At 39.3% G+C, this 16,332-nt stretch overlaps 1 protein-coding gene across 4 annotated transcripts in view; it reads right to left on the bottom strand.

The window, feature by feature from the left end:
* Positions 1-16,332, bottom strand: part of ST3GAL3 (ST3 beta-galactoside alpha-2,3-sialyltransferase 3) — a 224,679-nt gene that overhangs the window by 189,819 nt on the left and 18,528 nt on the right. For 2 of the 4 annotated variants that reach the window (XM_032633218.1, XM_032633202.1), the window contains exon 2: positions 7,798-7,942. In XM_032633218.1, coding sequence (XP_032489109.1) covers positions 7,798-7,912 — 115 coding nt within the window. In that variant the 5' untranslated portion in view covers positions 7,913-7,942. Of the gene's footprint in view, positions 1-5,036; positions 5,056-7,797; positions 7,943-10,284; positions 10,297-16,332 lie in introns of those variants that run through there. The other 2 variants (XM_032633211.1, XM_032633236.1) reach the window with 2 other exon arrangements.

The following is a 16,332-nucleotide window of genomic DNA, read 5'->3' as shown; positions in this document are numbered from 1 at the left end:
ACAGAGCAGAAGCTTTTAATTTTAATGAAGTCCAGTTTTTTAGTGCTTTCTTTCATGAACTGTGCCTTTGGTGTTGTATCTAAAAAGTCATCACCAAATCCAAGGTCATCTAGATTTTCTCCTCTATCTTCTAAAAATTTTATAGTTTTATGTTTTACATTTAGATCTGTAACCCATTTTGAGTTAATTTTTGTGAAAGGTATAAGGTCTGTCTAGATTTGTTCTTGCTTTTGTTTTTCTTTTTTCGGTATATGGATGTCCAGTTGTTCCAGCACCACTTTGTTAAAAAGACTATCTTTTCTCAATTGTCTTGCTTTTGCTCCTTTGTCAGATATCAGTAGACTCTATGTGGGTCTATTTCTGGGCTCTGTATCAATGTTCCACTGATCTATTTGTCTAGTCTTTTTCCAATACCACACTATCCTGATTACTGTAGCTTTATAGTAAGTCTTAAAGTCAGGTAATGCCAGTTCTCTTTGTTGTTTTTGTATAAAATTGGGTTGGCTATTCTGGGCCTTCTGCCTCTTCATATAAACACTAGGATCGGTTAATATTCACAAAATAACCTGTTTGGATTTTAACTGAAATTGTCTTGAATCTATAAATCAAGTTGGGAAGAACTGACATCTTGACAATATTGAATCTCCCTGTCCATGAAAATGGAATATCTCTCGATTTATACCTAAGTATTTTATTTTGGGTACTGTGTTTTTTTTTAATATAGTTTTTTTTTTTTTTTTTTTTTTTTTTTAGCTGCGTTGTATCTTCGTTGCTGCGCGTGGGCTTTCTCTAGTTGCAGCGAGCGGAGGCTACTCTTTATTGTGGTGCGCAGGCTTCTCTCATTGTGGTGGCTTCTCTTGTTGCAGAGCACAAGGCTCTAGGCGCACGGGTTTCAGTAGTTGCAGCACACAGGCTCAGTAGTTGCGGCACATGGGCCCTAGAGCACATGGGCTCAGTAGTTGCGGCACACGGGCTCTAGGGTGCACGGGCTTCAGTAGTTGCGGCACACGGGCTTAGTTGCTCTGCGGCATGTGGAATCTTCCCGGACCAGGGCTCGAACCCATGTCCCCTGCACTGGCAGGCAGATTCTTAACCAGTGCACAACCAGGGAAGTCCCTTTGGTACTGTGTTCTTAATTTCAAATTCCACTTGTTCATTGATGGCTTATAGGAAAGTGATTGACTTTTGCATATTCATCTTGTATCCTGCATCCTTCTTATAATTACTTACTAGTTCCAGGAGTTTTTTTGGTCAATTCTTTTGGATTTTCTACATAGACAATTATGTCATGTGTGAACAAAGACAGTTTTATTTCTTCCTTCCCTATCCATATAGCTTTTATTGCCTTCTCTTGTTTTACTGCACTAGCTAAGACTCCCAGTACAATGGTGGAAAGGAGTGGTGAGAGGGGACATCATCGCCTCATTCCTGATCTTAGTGGAAAAGCTTCTATTTTCTCACCATTAAGTATGATGTTAGTTGTAGGTTTTTGTAGATATGCTCTATCAAGCTGAGGAAATTTCCTTCTAATCCTAGTTTACTGAAAATTTTTATCATGACTTGGTATTGGATTTTTATCAAATACACTATCTTCATCTATTGATATGATCATGTGATTTTTCTTCCTTAGCTTGTTGATGTGATGTATTACACTAATTGATTTTCAAATGTTGAACCAGCTTTGCATACCTGGAATTAATCCCACAACCATGGTGTATAATTCTTTTTATAGACTACTGGATGTGATAGGCTAATATTTTATTGAGGAATTTTACATTTATGTTCATGAGAGATATTGGTCTATAGTTTTTTTGTTCTATTTTTTTGTTTCTTGTAATGTCTTTGTCTGGTTTTGGTATTAGAGTAATGCTGGCCTCATGGAATGAGTTAGCAAATATTCCCTCTGCTTTTATCCTCTGAAAGAGATGACAGAGAATTGGCTTAATTTCTTTCTTAAAATTTGGTAGAATTCACCAGTGAACCCATGTGGGCCTGGTGCTTTCTGTTTTGGAAGGTATTGATTATTGATTCAATTTCTTTAATAGATACAGGCCTACTTGGATTGTCAATTTCTTCTTGTGTAAGTTTTGGCAAATTGTGTCTTTCAAAGAATTGCTCCATCTCGTCTAGATTATCAAACTTGTGGACATAGAGTTGTTCAGAGTATTTGTTTATAATCCTTTTAACATCCATTAAATCAGTAGTGATGATCCCACTTTCATTTGTGATACTAGTAATTTGTGTCATCTCTCTTTTTTTCTTTGTTAGCCTAGTTAGAAGGTTATTGATTTATTGACCTTTTCAAAGAAACTGCTTTGGGTTTCATTGATTTCCTCTATTGTTCCGCTGTTTCAATTTCACTGATTTCTGCTCTAATCCTTATTCTTTTCTTCTGTGTGCTTTGGATTTAATTTGCTCTTCTTTCTCTAGTTTCCTAAGGCAGAAACTTAGATTATTGATTTTAGATCTTCCTCCTTTTCTAATATATGCCTTCAATGCTATAAATTTCCCTCTATTTTTGCTGCATCCCACGATTTTTGATCAGTTTTCATTTTCATTTAGTTAAAAATGTTAAAAAATATCTCCTATATTTCTTCTTTGACCCATGTGTTACTTAGAAGTGTGTTGTTTAATCTTCATGCATTTTAAGATTTTCTAGTTATCTTTCTTTTATTGATTTCTAGCTTAATTCTTTTGTGGTCTGAATATAATTTCTATTCTTGTAAATTTGTTAAGATGTGTTTTATGGAAAAAGAATGAGATACTGCCATTTGTAGCAACATGATGGACCTAGAGATTATCATATGAAGTGAAGTATGTCAAACAGAGAAAGACAAATATCATATGATATCACTTATATGTGGAATCCAAAATATGATACAAATGAACTTATTGACAAAACAAGAGACAGACTCATAGATGTAGAAAAAAAACTTATGATTACCAAAGATGAAGGGGGGAAATAAATTAGGAGATTGGGATTAACATATACACACTACTATATATGAAACAGATAACTAATAAGGACCTACTGTATAGCACAGGGAATTCTACTCAATACTCTGTAATAACCTATATGGGAAAAGAATCTAAAAAAGAATGTATATATGTATATGTATAACTGATTCACTTTGCTGTACACCTGAAACTAACACAACAATGTAAATCAACTATATCCAGTAAAAATAAAATAAATTAAATTAAATATGATACAAATGAACTTACTGACAAAACAGAAACAGACTCACAGACATAGAAAACAAACTTACGGTTACTAAAGGGAAAAGGGGAGGAGGGATAAATTAGGAGTCTGGTATTAGCAGGTACAAACTACTACATGTAAAACAGATAAACAACAAGGTCCTACTGTATAGCATAGGGAACTATATTCAATATCGAGTAATAAACTATAATGGAATATATATGTCTGTGTGTGTGTATATATACATAAAACTGAATCATTCTGCTGTACACCAGAAACGAACACAACACTGGAAATTAACTATACTTCAAGAGAAAAAAAAATGTGTTTTATTGCCCAGAATGTGGTCTATCTTGAATGTTGCATGAGCTTGAGAAGAAATGTGTATTCTGTTGTTGTTAAGTGAAGCAGTCTATAGGTGTCAATCATATCCAATTGATTGATGGTGTTACTGAGTTCAATTAGGTTCTTACTGATTTCCTGCCTGCTGGATTTGTCCATTTCTGACAAAGAGGTATTGTAGTCTCCAACTATGACAGTGGATTCATCTAGTTCTCTTTGCAATTTTATAATTTTCGCTTCACATAGTTTGAGGCTCTATTGTTAGGTATATATACACATTAAGAATTTTTATGTCTTCTTGGAGAACTGACCCCTTTATCATTATGTAATGCCTTCTTTATCAGTGATAACTTTCCTTGCTTTGAAGCCTGCTTTGTCTGAAATTAATATAGCTACTCCTACTTTCTGCTGACTAGTGTTACCATAGTATATTTTTCTCCATTTACTTTTAATTTATATGTGTCTTTATAATTAAAATGGGTTTCCTGAAGACAACAGACAGTTGAGTCTTGTTTTCTGATCCAATCTCTGTCTTTTAATTGGTACATTTAGACCACGGATGTTCAAAGTGATTACTGATATATCTGGAGTAATACGTACCATATACATTACTGTTTTCTATTTGTTGCCCTTATTCTTTGTGCCTATTTTTATCTTCTACTCTTTTTATGCCTTTCGTGGTTTTAATTGAGCATTTTACGATTCCACTTTCTTTCCTTTTTCAGCATACTGGTTATACTTTTTAAACTTTTCTTAGTGGTTGCCCTGTATTCACCTCTCCAGCCTTGCTGGGAGCGGTTTGCCTGTGTGCTCGCCTCTCTTATAGAGCAAAGAAGAGTTGAATTTTCAGTCTGTTTGTGTTTCACTTGTTAGGTCACAGTGGCAACCTCCAAGCTCCTAAACACGCAGAACAGGAAACCTCAAGCTACAGAACTTTTTAAAATACATTGATAACTAGACCAATCTCATACAGGAAGCCTTTAGGTTAAGCATTTGACTCAAGTCCTGGCAATCTGACTAGGCCTTGGCCATGTGTAGCTCTAAACTGCTCAAAACAAAACAGTTTGCATTCTTCTACAACATGCCTTGGAATTAATTAAATCTTAAGATTTTCTAGTTGGAAGGGATTCCATGCTCTAACATGGCATTTCACACAGACCTCTCTTTTAGAACATGACATATTATAATATGTTGTTTTAGTTCTTTCTCACGTTATAGGCTGAGAGCATAAAGTCTATATTCATCTTATATCCAGTTTACACAGAACAGTTTGTGGGCCATAATATGAACATACTGCTTATTGGATGAGTAATTTAATAGTAAAAGACTCTAGACTCCTCTTCTTCCACCCCCCCCACCATGGAGGAATTCCAATACTTAATCTTGGTCAAGTCATAAATAGTATAAAAATTAAGGAAAAATAATGCTGAAGACATTTATTTTTCAAGCTTGGAAATGCCCTCTAAGCTCTGCAGATGAGAGACATACAAACCCTTGATCACTGAGCCTCTCTGAAGCCTCAGTTTCTACATCTGTAAAAGAGGATAATAATAATCAATATAAACTATGAGATTATGAATATAAAGCTCCCATGTTATAATACAGACATATAGTAGACACTCAACAAATTATTATTTTCATTTCATTATTATCGGCATCATCATCAATACTATTAAACCAACACCTAAATTTCAGCACACAGCAGTCATCTGCTTTGGAAGCTCCTTCAGCCTGAACTTGTTTATTGAGTAAAGGTAAACAAGGTAAAAGTAAAGGTAAACCCTGACTTGGTAAGCCATCAGGGTTGGACATTATTCTCTGATATTACAGCACAGAAATAATATGCTATAGTAAGAAGGTCTAAATAACCTATTCAAAGTCAAATATCTGAAAGACTTGAGAGTCAGAATAACAAAAAAGGTGCAGATAGAGGTTAGTCAGCTAACAACTAACTCAAAGGACAGCAGATAACTACTAACAAACTACGGAAGCCTACAGAACATGAACAGCGCCTATCACCTTCAACCTAATAAACCCCTTTGTCGCCTGGAGGACTTTTTCTATTTCTCTTTCCCTGCCCCTTATTTTCCTTCCCTTTTCTTTATCCATCTCCACGCTGATACTCTCTACTATTTCTTCTCTGAGACTCTCTCTTCTCTGTTTTTACCAACTACAATACAGAATTAAACCTTATCCTTAGTATTTATTATACTTTTCAGTAAAATAACGAACATAGGTTTTAAAGAAAGAAAATCAGGACTCAATTCCAGTTCTAATAATTAGCTATGTAACTTGGGTAAATTAATTAAACTAAATACTTCAGTTTGCTCAAATGGAAAACAGGAATAATAATAGCATCTTCACATGGTTATAGTAAGAAGTAAATTAAATTTGTAAATTATCTAGTCTAAAACCTGACACACAACAGGTGTTCCATAAAGTTAATGTTTTTCTCAATTTCTCTAGGAAAAAATTATCTAATCCTTGATTATGTCTTCCACTGTAGCTCTTAACAGAAAAGGAGACCCCCCCCTTGTACATATTTCCACCTATTTTATGAATACAGATGAATCCATCCATTACAGATATGGACAATGTCTCTAACTACAGAATTTTACACTGCACTGATAAAAACACCCCTTACTCTGGGTCGTCTCCTTGATTTTAAAAATAAGTTGGAACAGAAAAATATAAATAAACCCTGGAAACACAAAGTAATTAGTGATAATTATAAGCTATGCATTTAAGAGGCACTTAAACATTACATATAAAACAATATATGAAAGATATAACACTATACTTTTTAAATTGGCTTGAAACTGCTTCAGTAGTTTGGGCCATGTGAGAAAATAATGAACTACTTCATAGGAACAGTTCCCACGTTAAGAAGTCAATACAGTATTAGGCCAATTGCCAGTTGCCTCTTCCAACTCATTCTAACTCCGTTTAACCTCTTATCTAGAGCCTGACTCTATTCTCAAGTGAATTCCACACTGGCATCCAGTAGGTGTTTGTAAAAATAAAACTATTTTAGAGAAGAGGCATTAGGAATCAGAACAGACTACCCAAATTTTCCTGCACCCAGCTCAGACAGCCATCAGACAAAAGAATCAAAAGGAAAGCTACGCGTCGTCACTGTGTGACACCTGAAGCTACAGCCAAGAAGACAGTGTGCAGAGGCTGGTGCAGCTCAGTGCAACCTCTTCAACTGCAAACCCCAAACCACAGCACAGGCAACGCTGGGTGAACCAGAATCAAGTCGGTGTTGGGGGAGGGGGGTCAGGAAGCCCTACAGAAAACAGTGTATCACATGAGAATGACTACAAATGGGAGCAAGGGATTAGGAGTTACTGGGTAGGGGAAAAGCCATTATTCTATTCAAGTACAAGTTCAGTACCAGCAAGAGCTAAAAAGATTAAGTAGACAAAATTTCTTTAGGGAAACTAAAACAAAGACAGTATTAAATTAAAAACTGGGGTTTCCCTGGTGGCACAGTGGTGAAGAATCCACCTGCCAATTCAGGGGACACGGGCTCGAGCCCTGGTCCGGGAAGATCCCACGTGCCACGGAGCAACTAAGCCTGTGCGCCACAACTACTGAGCCTGCGCTCTAGAGCCCGCGAGCCACAACTACTGAGCCTGTGAGCCACAACTACTGAAGCCCACGCACCTAGAGCCGTGCTCCACAACAAGAGAAGCCACTGCAATGAGAAGCCCGCACACTGCAACAAAGAGTAAGCCCCGCTCACCACAACTAGAGAAAGCCCATGCGCAGCGACGAAGACCCAACGCAGCCAAAAAAATTAATTAATTAATTTTTTTAATTAAAAAAATTAAAAATTAAAAACAAAATCCAAGGTAAAGATGAATGCTTTAAGGTCATTAAAAAAACAACTGCAATAGCAAGCCCTAAGGCAGTAACTGGCAAATGGGAGTGGCAATAAAGTATAATAATTTAAAAAGAACAACATTCGAGAACCAGAAGTACTGATATGGTTTGGGTTTTTATTGAAGAATAGCATGTCTTCCTTGAGTTCATAAAAGGATTTGCCATGGCATGCAGTTTTTAAAACACTTCAAAGTTCTCAGTCTAGAGCAACAAAAGTGGTAAGCAGTTTCTAAGCCTAAGTCCCAGGAATGCTCAGTTTACTATCACTGCCCATCTCTGAAGAATATGAGAGCAGCCACAGGAAAACCCAATAACTGATCTGCAGCAGGCTTTTTCTGGGGGTAGGCTAAAGTGACCATACTTACTGGAGTCCTCCCACTGGAATAAATGTAGCTTCCATGCAGAATAATACAAAAATCCCAGTACCAGAAAAAGGCAGAGGGCTAGCAGCAGATTGCGTACAAATACCAAGAGTCCCATCTTCACATGATTTACGATTTCCTACATGACCTAAAAAAAAAAAAAACCAAAAAACAATTTAGGTCTTAACTGATAAAGCAATCATCTTATTGATATACTCTACCTTAAAATAAGTATTTATAGGAGAATTTCCAAATGAAGAACCACCTAGAATTACCACTGAGTTGATGACCTGGCATCCTCCAACCTGCTCAAGCCCGGCTCAAAGAACAGCTTCACCATCAGTCAGCATCCAAGCCAGAAATCAGCAGTCATCCTTGTGTCCCTCCTCTCGCTCATTCCTAACACCCAATCAATGACCAAACTCTGTCAAGTCTAACCTCCCAAATAAATCTCAAATCACACCCCCTTCCCACCATCACTACCCTAGCCCATGCCACCACTGTATTCCCACAAGTTTCCACGCCTCCAAATTTGCACTCTCCCAAATCCAGCTTCCACACAGCACACGAACAGTCTGTTAATAACACAGAGTCTAACATTCCCTCCCTGCTTAAACCCCTTTGTATTAGTATTCTACTGCTGCTCTAACAAATTATCACAAACTCAGCAGCCTGAAACCACTCAAATTTATTATCTCAGAGCTCTGAAGGCCAAAATTCCAGCTATAGTGTGGCTCAGCAGGGTCCTCTGCATAAGGTGTCACAAGGCCAAAACCAGGGGCTGAGCAGGGCCGCATTCCTTTCTGGAGACTCTGGAGATGAACATACTTCCAAGTTCCTTCAGGCTGTAGGCTGAATTCAGTTTCTTGCAGCTGTAGGGCCCAAGTCCCTGTCTCCTTGCTGGTTATCAGACAGTGTTTGCTCCTGTTTTCCATGTGGTACATTTCAGTAGTGGTGGGTTAAGTCCCTCTTACTCTGATCTCACCAACTTCCCCTTCTACCACATCTTGATTCTGTTTCCAGCCGGAAAAACTTCCTTGCTTTTCAGGTTCATGCAATTAGATTGGGCCCACTTGAATAATCCAGGATAACCTCCCTACTTTAAGGTCTGTAGCCTTAATTTCACGTGCAAAGTCCCTTTTGCCATGTAAAGTAACACGTTTACAGATTCTAAGGATTAGCGTGTGGACATCTTTGGTTGTTGTTTTTTCTTCTTTTCTTTTTGGCCACGCCATGCAGCATGCAGGATCTTAGCTCCCTGACCAGGGATCGAACCCACGCCCCCTACAGTGGAAGCACGCAGTCCTAACCACTGGACCGCCAGGGAATTCCCACATGTGGACATCTTTGAGGGACCATTCTGCCTAACAGACCTTTCATTAAATTCTCAATTCCTTTAAAAGAAATTAATTGCTCCTTAGAGTCTAGTAGCTTCTCACTGCACCCTTATTTACTCTCCAACCATCTCCTGCTTCTCCCAACCTCATTTGTCTCCTATGCTCTAGCCCCTCTTCTTTCTAGTCACTGAACATTTCTCTCCTCAAGGTCTGTCTGGAATACATTCTCCACCACCTATTTCACCTGCTGCACGTTCTTTGATACTCACCTTAAATGTAGCATCAGCCAAGAAGACTTCCTAGGAGCCCCCTTCCCAAACCCCACTCAGCTATCTTAGCCATGAAATAATCTATGAGAAATATTATAAATATTATAACCTATGGATACATATTATAAATGAAGTGATAAAGAGTTAGCACTTGCAGACTATATAATTGTCCACCTAGAAAAGCCAAGAGAATCAACCGAAAAATCATTAGAACCAATAGAAAATTCAATAAAGTAGGTGATTATATGATTTACTTACAAAAATCAACAGCTTCTTAAAAACTATACCAGCGATAACCAATTAAAAACTGTAAGGGGGAAAAATTCCACTCATGATGGCAACAAAATCTATAAAATACCTAAAACTAAACTTCGGAAGAAATGAACAAGATTTTCACCAAAGGACATAAAAGATCCAAATAAATAAACAGACATAACAGGTTCCCAAGTGAGAAGATTCAATATTGGAAACATGTCAGTTCTCCTGAAATGTCAGTTCTCTATAAATTTAGTCAAAACCCACGATTTTTTAAAACTTAGATCTAATGTTAATCTGAAGAGTTCATGCCCAAGAAGAATGAAGACATTTTTTTAACGAACAACAATGAGGGATTCCCTGGTGGCACAGTGGTTAAGAATCCGCCTGCCAATACAGGGGACATGGGTTCGAGCCCTGGTCCGGGAAGATCCCACATGCTGTGGAGCAACTAAGCCTGTGTGCCACCACAACTACTGAGCCTGTGCTCTAGAGCCCATGAGCCACAACTACTGAGCCCGTGTGCCACAACTGCTGAAGCCCGTGCGCCTAAAGCCCGTGCTCCGCAACAAGAGAAGCCACCGCAACGAGAAGCCCGCATACCTCAATGAAGAGTAGTCTCCGCTCACCGCAGCTAGAGAAAGCCCGCATGCAGCAACAAAGACCCAGTGCAGGAAAAATAAATAAATAAAATAAATAAATTTATTTTTCAAAAAAAGCTCCCACTGTATAGCACAGGGAACTGTATTCAATATCCTAATAAACCATAATGGAAAAGAATATGAAAAAGAATATATAAGCATATATTGGGTTGGCCAAAAAGTTATAGGAAACCCAAACGAACTTTTTGGCCAACCCAGTATATAATACATATATATCTGAATCACTTTGCTGTACACCAGAAACTAAGAAATTATAAATCAACTATACTTCGATTTAAAAAAATCAAATAACGCATTGTAGAAATGTAAATTGGTAGACTCTTTTAGGAGGAATTTGGAAGTACAGGTATCCCCTGCTTTTTGAAAGCTCGCTTTACACCACTTCGCTTCTATGAAAGACCTAAATGAAACAAACCCAAAGAAGATTTTCACTTTTATCAAAAGAGGTGAAAATAGCTTTCAGCATGTTTTGCATCCAGCAGTTATAGAGGCAGCGGGCACCCAGAGCAGCGAGAGTAGCACCACCAACCTCCTTTCCCAGGAAGTACACTCGGCATTTCTGCATCAAACCACCATAGATAGCTTTGAATTCTATCTGTGAGCATCTGTGCTTTATCTTGATTTATTTTGTGCATCTGTTAGCAAGATGTGTCCTAAGGTATCAGAAAAGCCTAAGAGGACTTGTAAGGGTGTTGTGCTCAGCATAAAAATGGACGTAATCAAGCATTTAGATTGTACAGAACAAAATAAAGATGCGCTTGCTTCGAACGTTCCTGTGTCCACCATTCAAACTATTTACACTCAGAGGGAAAGAATATTGAAAGCTGCCGAAGTTACTATTGATTCTGCTCGTAGGAAAGGGGTCTCTCTTAACTGGCATCCAGTAATGGATAAATTGGAAAGTCTGCTGCTTGAGTGGATTGATGGGTGTACAAAGCACAGTGTTGCATTATCTTACACTTAAGGAGAAATCAGTCTTTTCAAAAAGCTGAAACGGAAAGCACTGGATGGGGAATTCTCTGGTGGTCCAGTGGTTAGGACTCCATGCTCTCACTGCTGAGGGCCCAGGTTCAATCCTTGGTTAGGGAACCGAAATCCCACAAGCTGCACAGCGTGGCCAAAAAAAAAAAAAAGAAAGAAAGAAAGCACTGGACAATGGTAATGAAAGTGTTACGAGAGTCAAATTTAAAGGCAGTCATGCCACCAAGAAGGGTGGGATAGGGAGGGTGGGAGGGAGATGCAAGAGGGAGGAGATATGGGGACATATGTATATGTATAGCTGATTCACTTTGTTATACAGCAGAAACTAACACAACATTGTAAAGCAATTATACTCCAATAAAGATGTTAAAAAAAAAAAGAAAAAAGAAATAAAGGTAGTCATGGGTGGTTTCATTGGTTTTTGAGGCGAGGGCAGCTTCATAGCTTAAAAGTTACTGGACAGAGTGCTCTGGCTGATACTGGAGCTGCTGAAAAGTTCCCAGAAGGTGGCTGTTTACATAAGCAAGTGTTTAACTATGGCAAAGCTGTAATTTACTGGAAAAAATTGCTGAGCAAGACCTTTCAAGAGAAGAAAAGCAGGCTAAGGGACACAAGGCATCAAAGGAGAGGTTTATCCTAATGCCTACTATTGACACCACTGGTGATGCTGTCCTAAGGCCTCAACTAATGTACCATTCAGAAAATCTGAGGGAACTTAAAGGCACTGATAAGAATACACTTCCTATTATGTTTCATTCACATCCAAGTGGTTGGAATACCCAAGTGATTTTTTTCTGAGTACATGAGTGGATACATTAGCCCTTCTGATGAAAAATACTGTAGAGAAAATAACCTCCATAATAGGTGTCTTGTGGATGTCAATAATTGTGCTGCTCATCCACCTGGCATTACCAGGTATAGCAGCAACATTTGTGCTGTGTTCTTACCGCCAAGTATGACATTGTTGCTGCAACTGCGTGGCCAAGGCCTAATAGCCAAATTAAGGCTCACTGTATGCAAAAACGTGATGCATTTTATTATAAGTGCCACTGACAGAGAGGGCAACTCCAGAGCATTATGAGAGATCTGGAAAAATTAAAACATAAAATTTGCAATTGCTAGACTCACAGATATAGAGAACAAACAAGTGGTTACTAGTGGGGAAAGGGAAGGCGTGAGGGGCAGTACAGGGGTAGGGGGAAAAAAAGGTTATTATGGGATTATATGAAATCATGTGTGTGACACTTTTGAAAATTGCAAAGCACTATAGAATACAAAGAATCTTTCATTCAATAAATAAATAAATAAAAATAAAACAAATAAATAAAATTGGCTACTGCTAAATCTGGAGATGCTTTCATTAGGCTAAAAGTCTTGGTGGGAATTGGCATTTGGAAGAGACTGTGTCCTGAAGTAATGAGCAATCTTAAAGGCTTCAAATCAACAATAAATATGGCAACAGTGACTATGGCTAAGGAGGCTGGGTTTGTGGAAGCTGATAAAGATGTTGAAGAGGTTTTAGCATCCCATGACCAAGAACTGACACACCAAGAGCTGATGCAACTGCAAGAGTAAAAGATATAGGTTGAAACTGAACTCAGTAGCAAATAGCCCATGAGTGAAGTCAACCAGAAACTAAAAATAAAGCACTTACATGAGATTTTCACTATGAACGACAGTGCTGCAATGACTGCAGAAAAGTATGACTTTAATTTTGAAAGGACACACAAGTTTAGGACAGGTTTGCAGGATGTTTTGAGTGTCTATAAAGAATTGTATGATAGAAAAATGCGTGAGGCTAAGCAAATCAAGCATACTGTCCTATTCAAGCCTGTCACATCAGCCACAGCAGACAATGAACCTCAACCTTTGACATCAAGGCAGACAGCCACAGAAGGTGTAGACATAAGTGACCTGCCTGGTCTGATGGATTCAGACAATGATGAGATGTTGAGAAATGACCCTCTTCCCCTCTTTCCTACACCCTAGTCTCCTATACTTCCCACCAACCCAACCTCCAATGATTCAGCCTAACACACCATCACCACCACGGCTTAGCCTTCCAGTGTGCTTGCTGTCTTCTTGACTCTGGTGAGGGAAACTACACCATAAATACATTATTTCTATTTTATACAGGCTATGTATTTATCATGTCATTCCTGCTTTTAATATACGTTAGTGTTATTTTAGGTTTTAACTGTTATTTGGCATGATTTGGTAGTTATTCTTTGGGTCTGAGAACACTCAGAAAGTTTTCCGTATAAATTAATGGTATTCGCTTTTTCACTTTCTACCATTTTGGCTTCCGAAAGGTTTCTTAGGAATGTTCTACTTTCAGATAGCAGGGGAAACCTGTATCTGTTGAAATTTACAACATTCACACACCTTGACTCCACATTTCTATTTCTATGACTTTTTTCCAAGAGTAACACTCCAACAACTATTTTAAAAGTATCAATACATGGATGTTTATTAGCAACACTGATTATAAGAGCAAAATACTAGAAACAACTCAAATGTCCATCGATAGGGAACCAGACAAATACATTATGGTACATGTACACAATGATATTTATATCATTGCTATCACTGAGGTCTTGGCAGGAAGTAGACAGCACATGAAAAGGAGTTAACCAAAGGAATTAATGACAAGATTTTTTGTAGGGTTAGAGGAACTACCCAGGGGCAGTGACACATCCAGGAACTAGCAACAATAGGAAGCTACTCCTACCTTGGAGCTGAAAAGGCAAAGAGAAAGAAGGGAGATACTGGAGCCCAGCAAGAGCTGGCTGGAGAACAGAGGCCAGCCAACAGGAGCAGGGGCCACAGAGGAACACATCTGCTACTATGGCCATGGCAAGGGACAGCAGGGGACAATAAATACTCTGACTTCTCTCACCACTGGTCCTCTGATACCCATCAGTGCCTTTCATCAGCTGATCTCAACTGGAAGCCAGAAGGCAAGGAAGCCCAGATGCTACAGTTTGTAGAGGTCAGCCACCAGCACACAGAGGAAAGAAGGTGGACAATGGATTTTTTTTTTTTTTTTGGCTGCATTGGGTCTTCGTTGTTGCGTGAGGGCTTTCTCTAGTTGCAGCGAGCAGAGGCTACTTTTCGTTGCGGTGCGTGGGCTTCTCATTGCGGTGGCTTCTCTTGCTGCGAAGCATGGGCTCTAGGCGCACAGGCTTCAGTAGTTGTGGCGCACAGGCTCCAGTAGTTGTGCCATGCAGGTTTCAGTAGTTGTGGCTCATGGGCTCTAGAGCTCAGGCTCAGTAGTTGTGGTGCACAGGCTTATTTGCTCCGTGGCATGTGGGATCCTCCCAGACCAGGGCTCGAATACATGTCCCCTGCATTGGCAGGCGGACTCTCAACCACTGCGCCACCAGGGAAACCCTACAATGGATTGGATTGATGAAGGCAGGAAAATAACAAGTATAGAATATGCTGTAACAGTTAACAGAATGAAACACACAGGCATGTCCTGACATAGAAAAATAGTTACAGTATACTGCTAAGTGAAAAAAAAATCTTGTAGAATAGTACGTATGTGAATGTATGTACAGCCCCATACTGGTGGTAACAAACAAGGAAGACAGTAATCTTTTTTTTTTTTTTTTTTCGGTACGCGGGCCTCTCACTGTTGTGGCCTCTCCCGTTGCGGAGCACAGGCTCCAGACGCGCAGGCTCAGCGGCCATGGCTCACGGGCCCAGCTGCTCCGCGGCATATGGGATCTTCCCGGACCGGGGCACGAACCCGCGTCCCCTGCATCGGCAGGTGGACTCTCAACCACTGTGCCACCAGGGAAGCCCCGGACAGTAATATTTAAAATTAAGGTTAAGAAGGAAGTACATAGATAAAAGAATACATACCAAGCTGTTGACAGTAATTACCTCTGAAAAGTGGGTTTGGAGAGGGTATTTTTCACGATGTATTTGTATATTTAACTTTAATATTTGTACTCATGCAAGTAATAAATGTACAAAGTTTTCAAAGTGAAATAGAAATTGGAGACTTGCATTTCCAGTAGCACAAAGAACATGTACTCTGTCCAATCCTCTGACAAAAACAATGAGAAATTTAAGGTATAAACAGCCTGCCTACAAAAAGCAGGTGGTTCTTGGAAAGATTTTTCTTCCCTTTTAAAAGGGGACTGAAGTGGCTGCTCCCAGCCCTTCCCCCCTCCTTCTGTCCTGAATGCAGATGTGACATCTGAACTGCCACAGCCATACTGTGACTTCAGCCTAAGACTCTGGCAGACACACAACCGTCAGTCAGTCAACGAATTTACCCATTTGTTCAACAGATATGACAGTGAGAATGGCGACTTTTCCATTAAGGAAAAAGATTTTCAAATAAAGAAGTAGAACAAACAGCCTAAACAGGAAACTGATCTCCAGAAGTGGGTGACATACAAAGAAGCAAATAAGAGCTTAAAATAAGCCAAAGCCTCCAAGACAAGGAGGAGTGTAACATCTCGATATTCGGAAAGAGATGAAATTTCAAACTCACTGCCAGGACAAAAGCTTGACAACACATTCTAGTAGTGAAGCTGTGGGGAGAACGCCCATACATTGCTGGTGGTAGGAGGGATTTGGCAGTATCTAACAAAACCATACATGCTTCTACCCTTTAACCCAATGATCTCACTTCTAAGAAACTATCCCAAAGATACACTGACAAAAATACAAAAAGATTTATGCACATGGCTACTTATTGCAGCACTATTTGTAATATAAGAGAAAAAAACCCTTCAGTAAGGACTGAATAAACTATGGTGTATTCACAAAATAGAGGATTATGCAGCCATAAAAAGGAATGAGGGAGCTTCCCTGGTGGTGCAGTGGTAAAGAATCCGCCTTACAATGCAGGGGATGCGGGTTCAATCCTTGGTCAGGGAACTAAAATCCCACATGCCGCGGGGCAACTAAGCCCGCACGCCGTACCTACTGAGCTCACGCGCCTCAACTAGAGCCTGCGTGCCGCAAACTACAGAGCCCACGTACCCTGGAGCCCGTATCCCACAACTAGAGAGA

Source organism: Phocoena sinus, chromosome 1 (genome assembly GCF_008692025.1).
Source record: "Phocoena sinus isolate mPhoSin1 chromosome 1, mPhoSin1.pri, whole genome shotgun sequence".
In the NCBI taxonomy this organism is placed as follows: domain Eukaryota; kingdom Metazoa; phylum Chordata; class Mammalia; order Artiodactyla; family Phocoenidae; genus Phocoena; species Phocoena sinus.
Note: the sequence above shows the minus strand (reverse complement) of the source record. Positions and strands in the feature narration are given on the sequence as shown.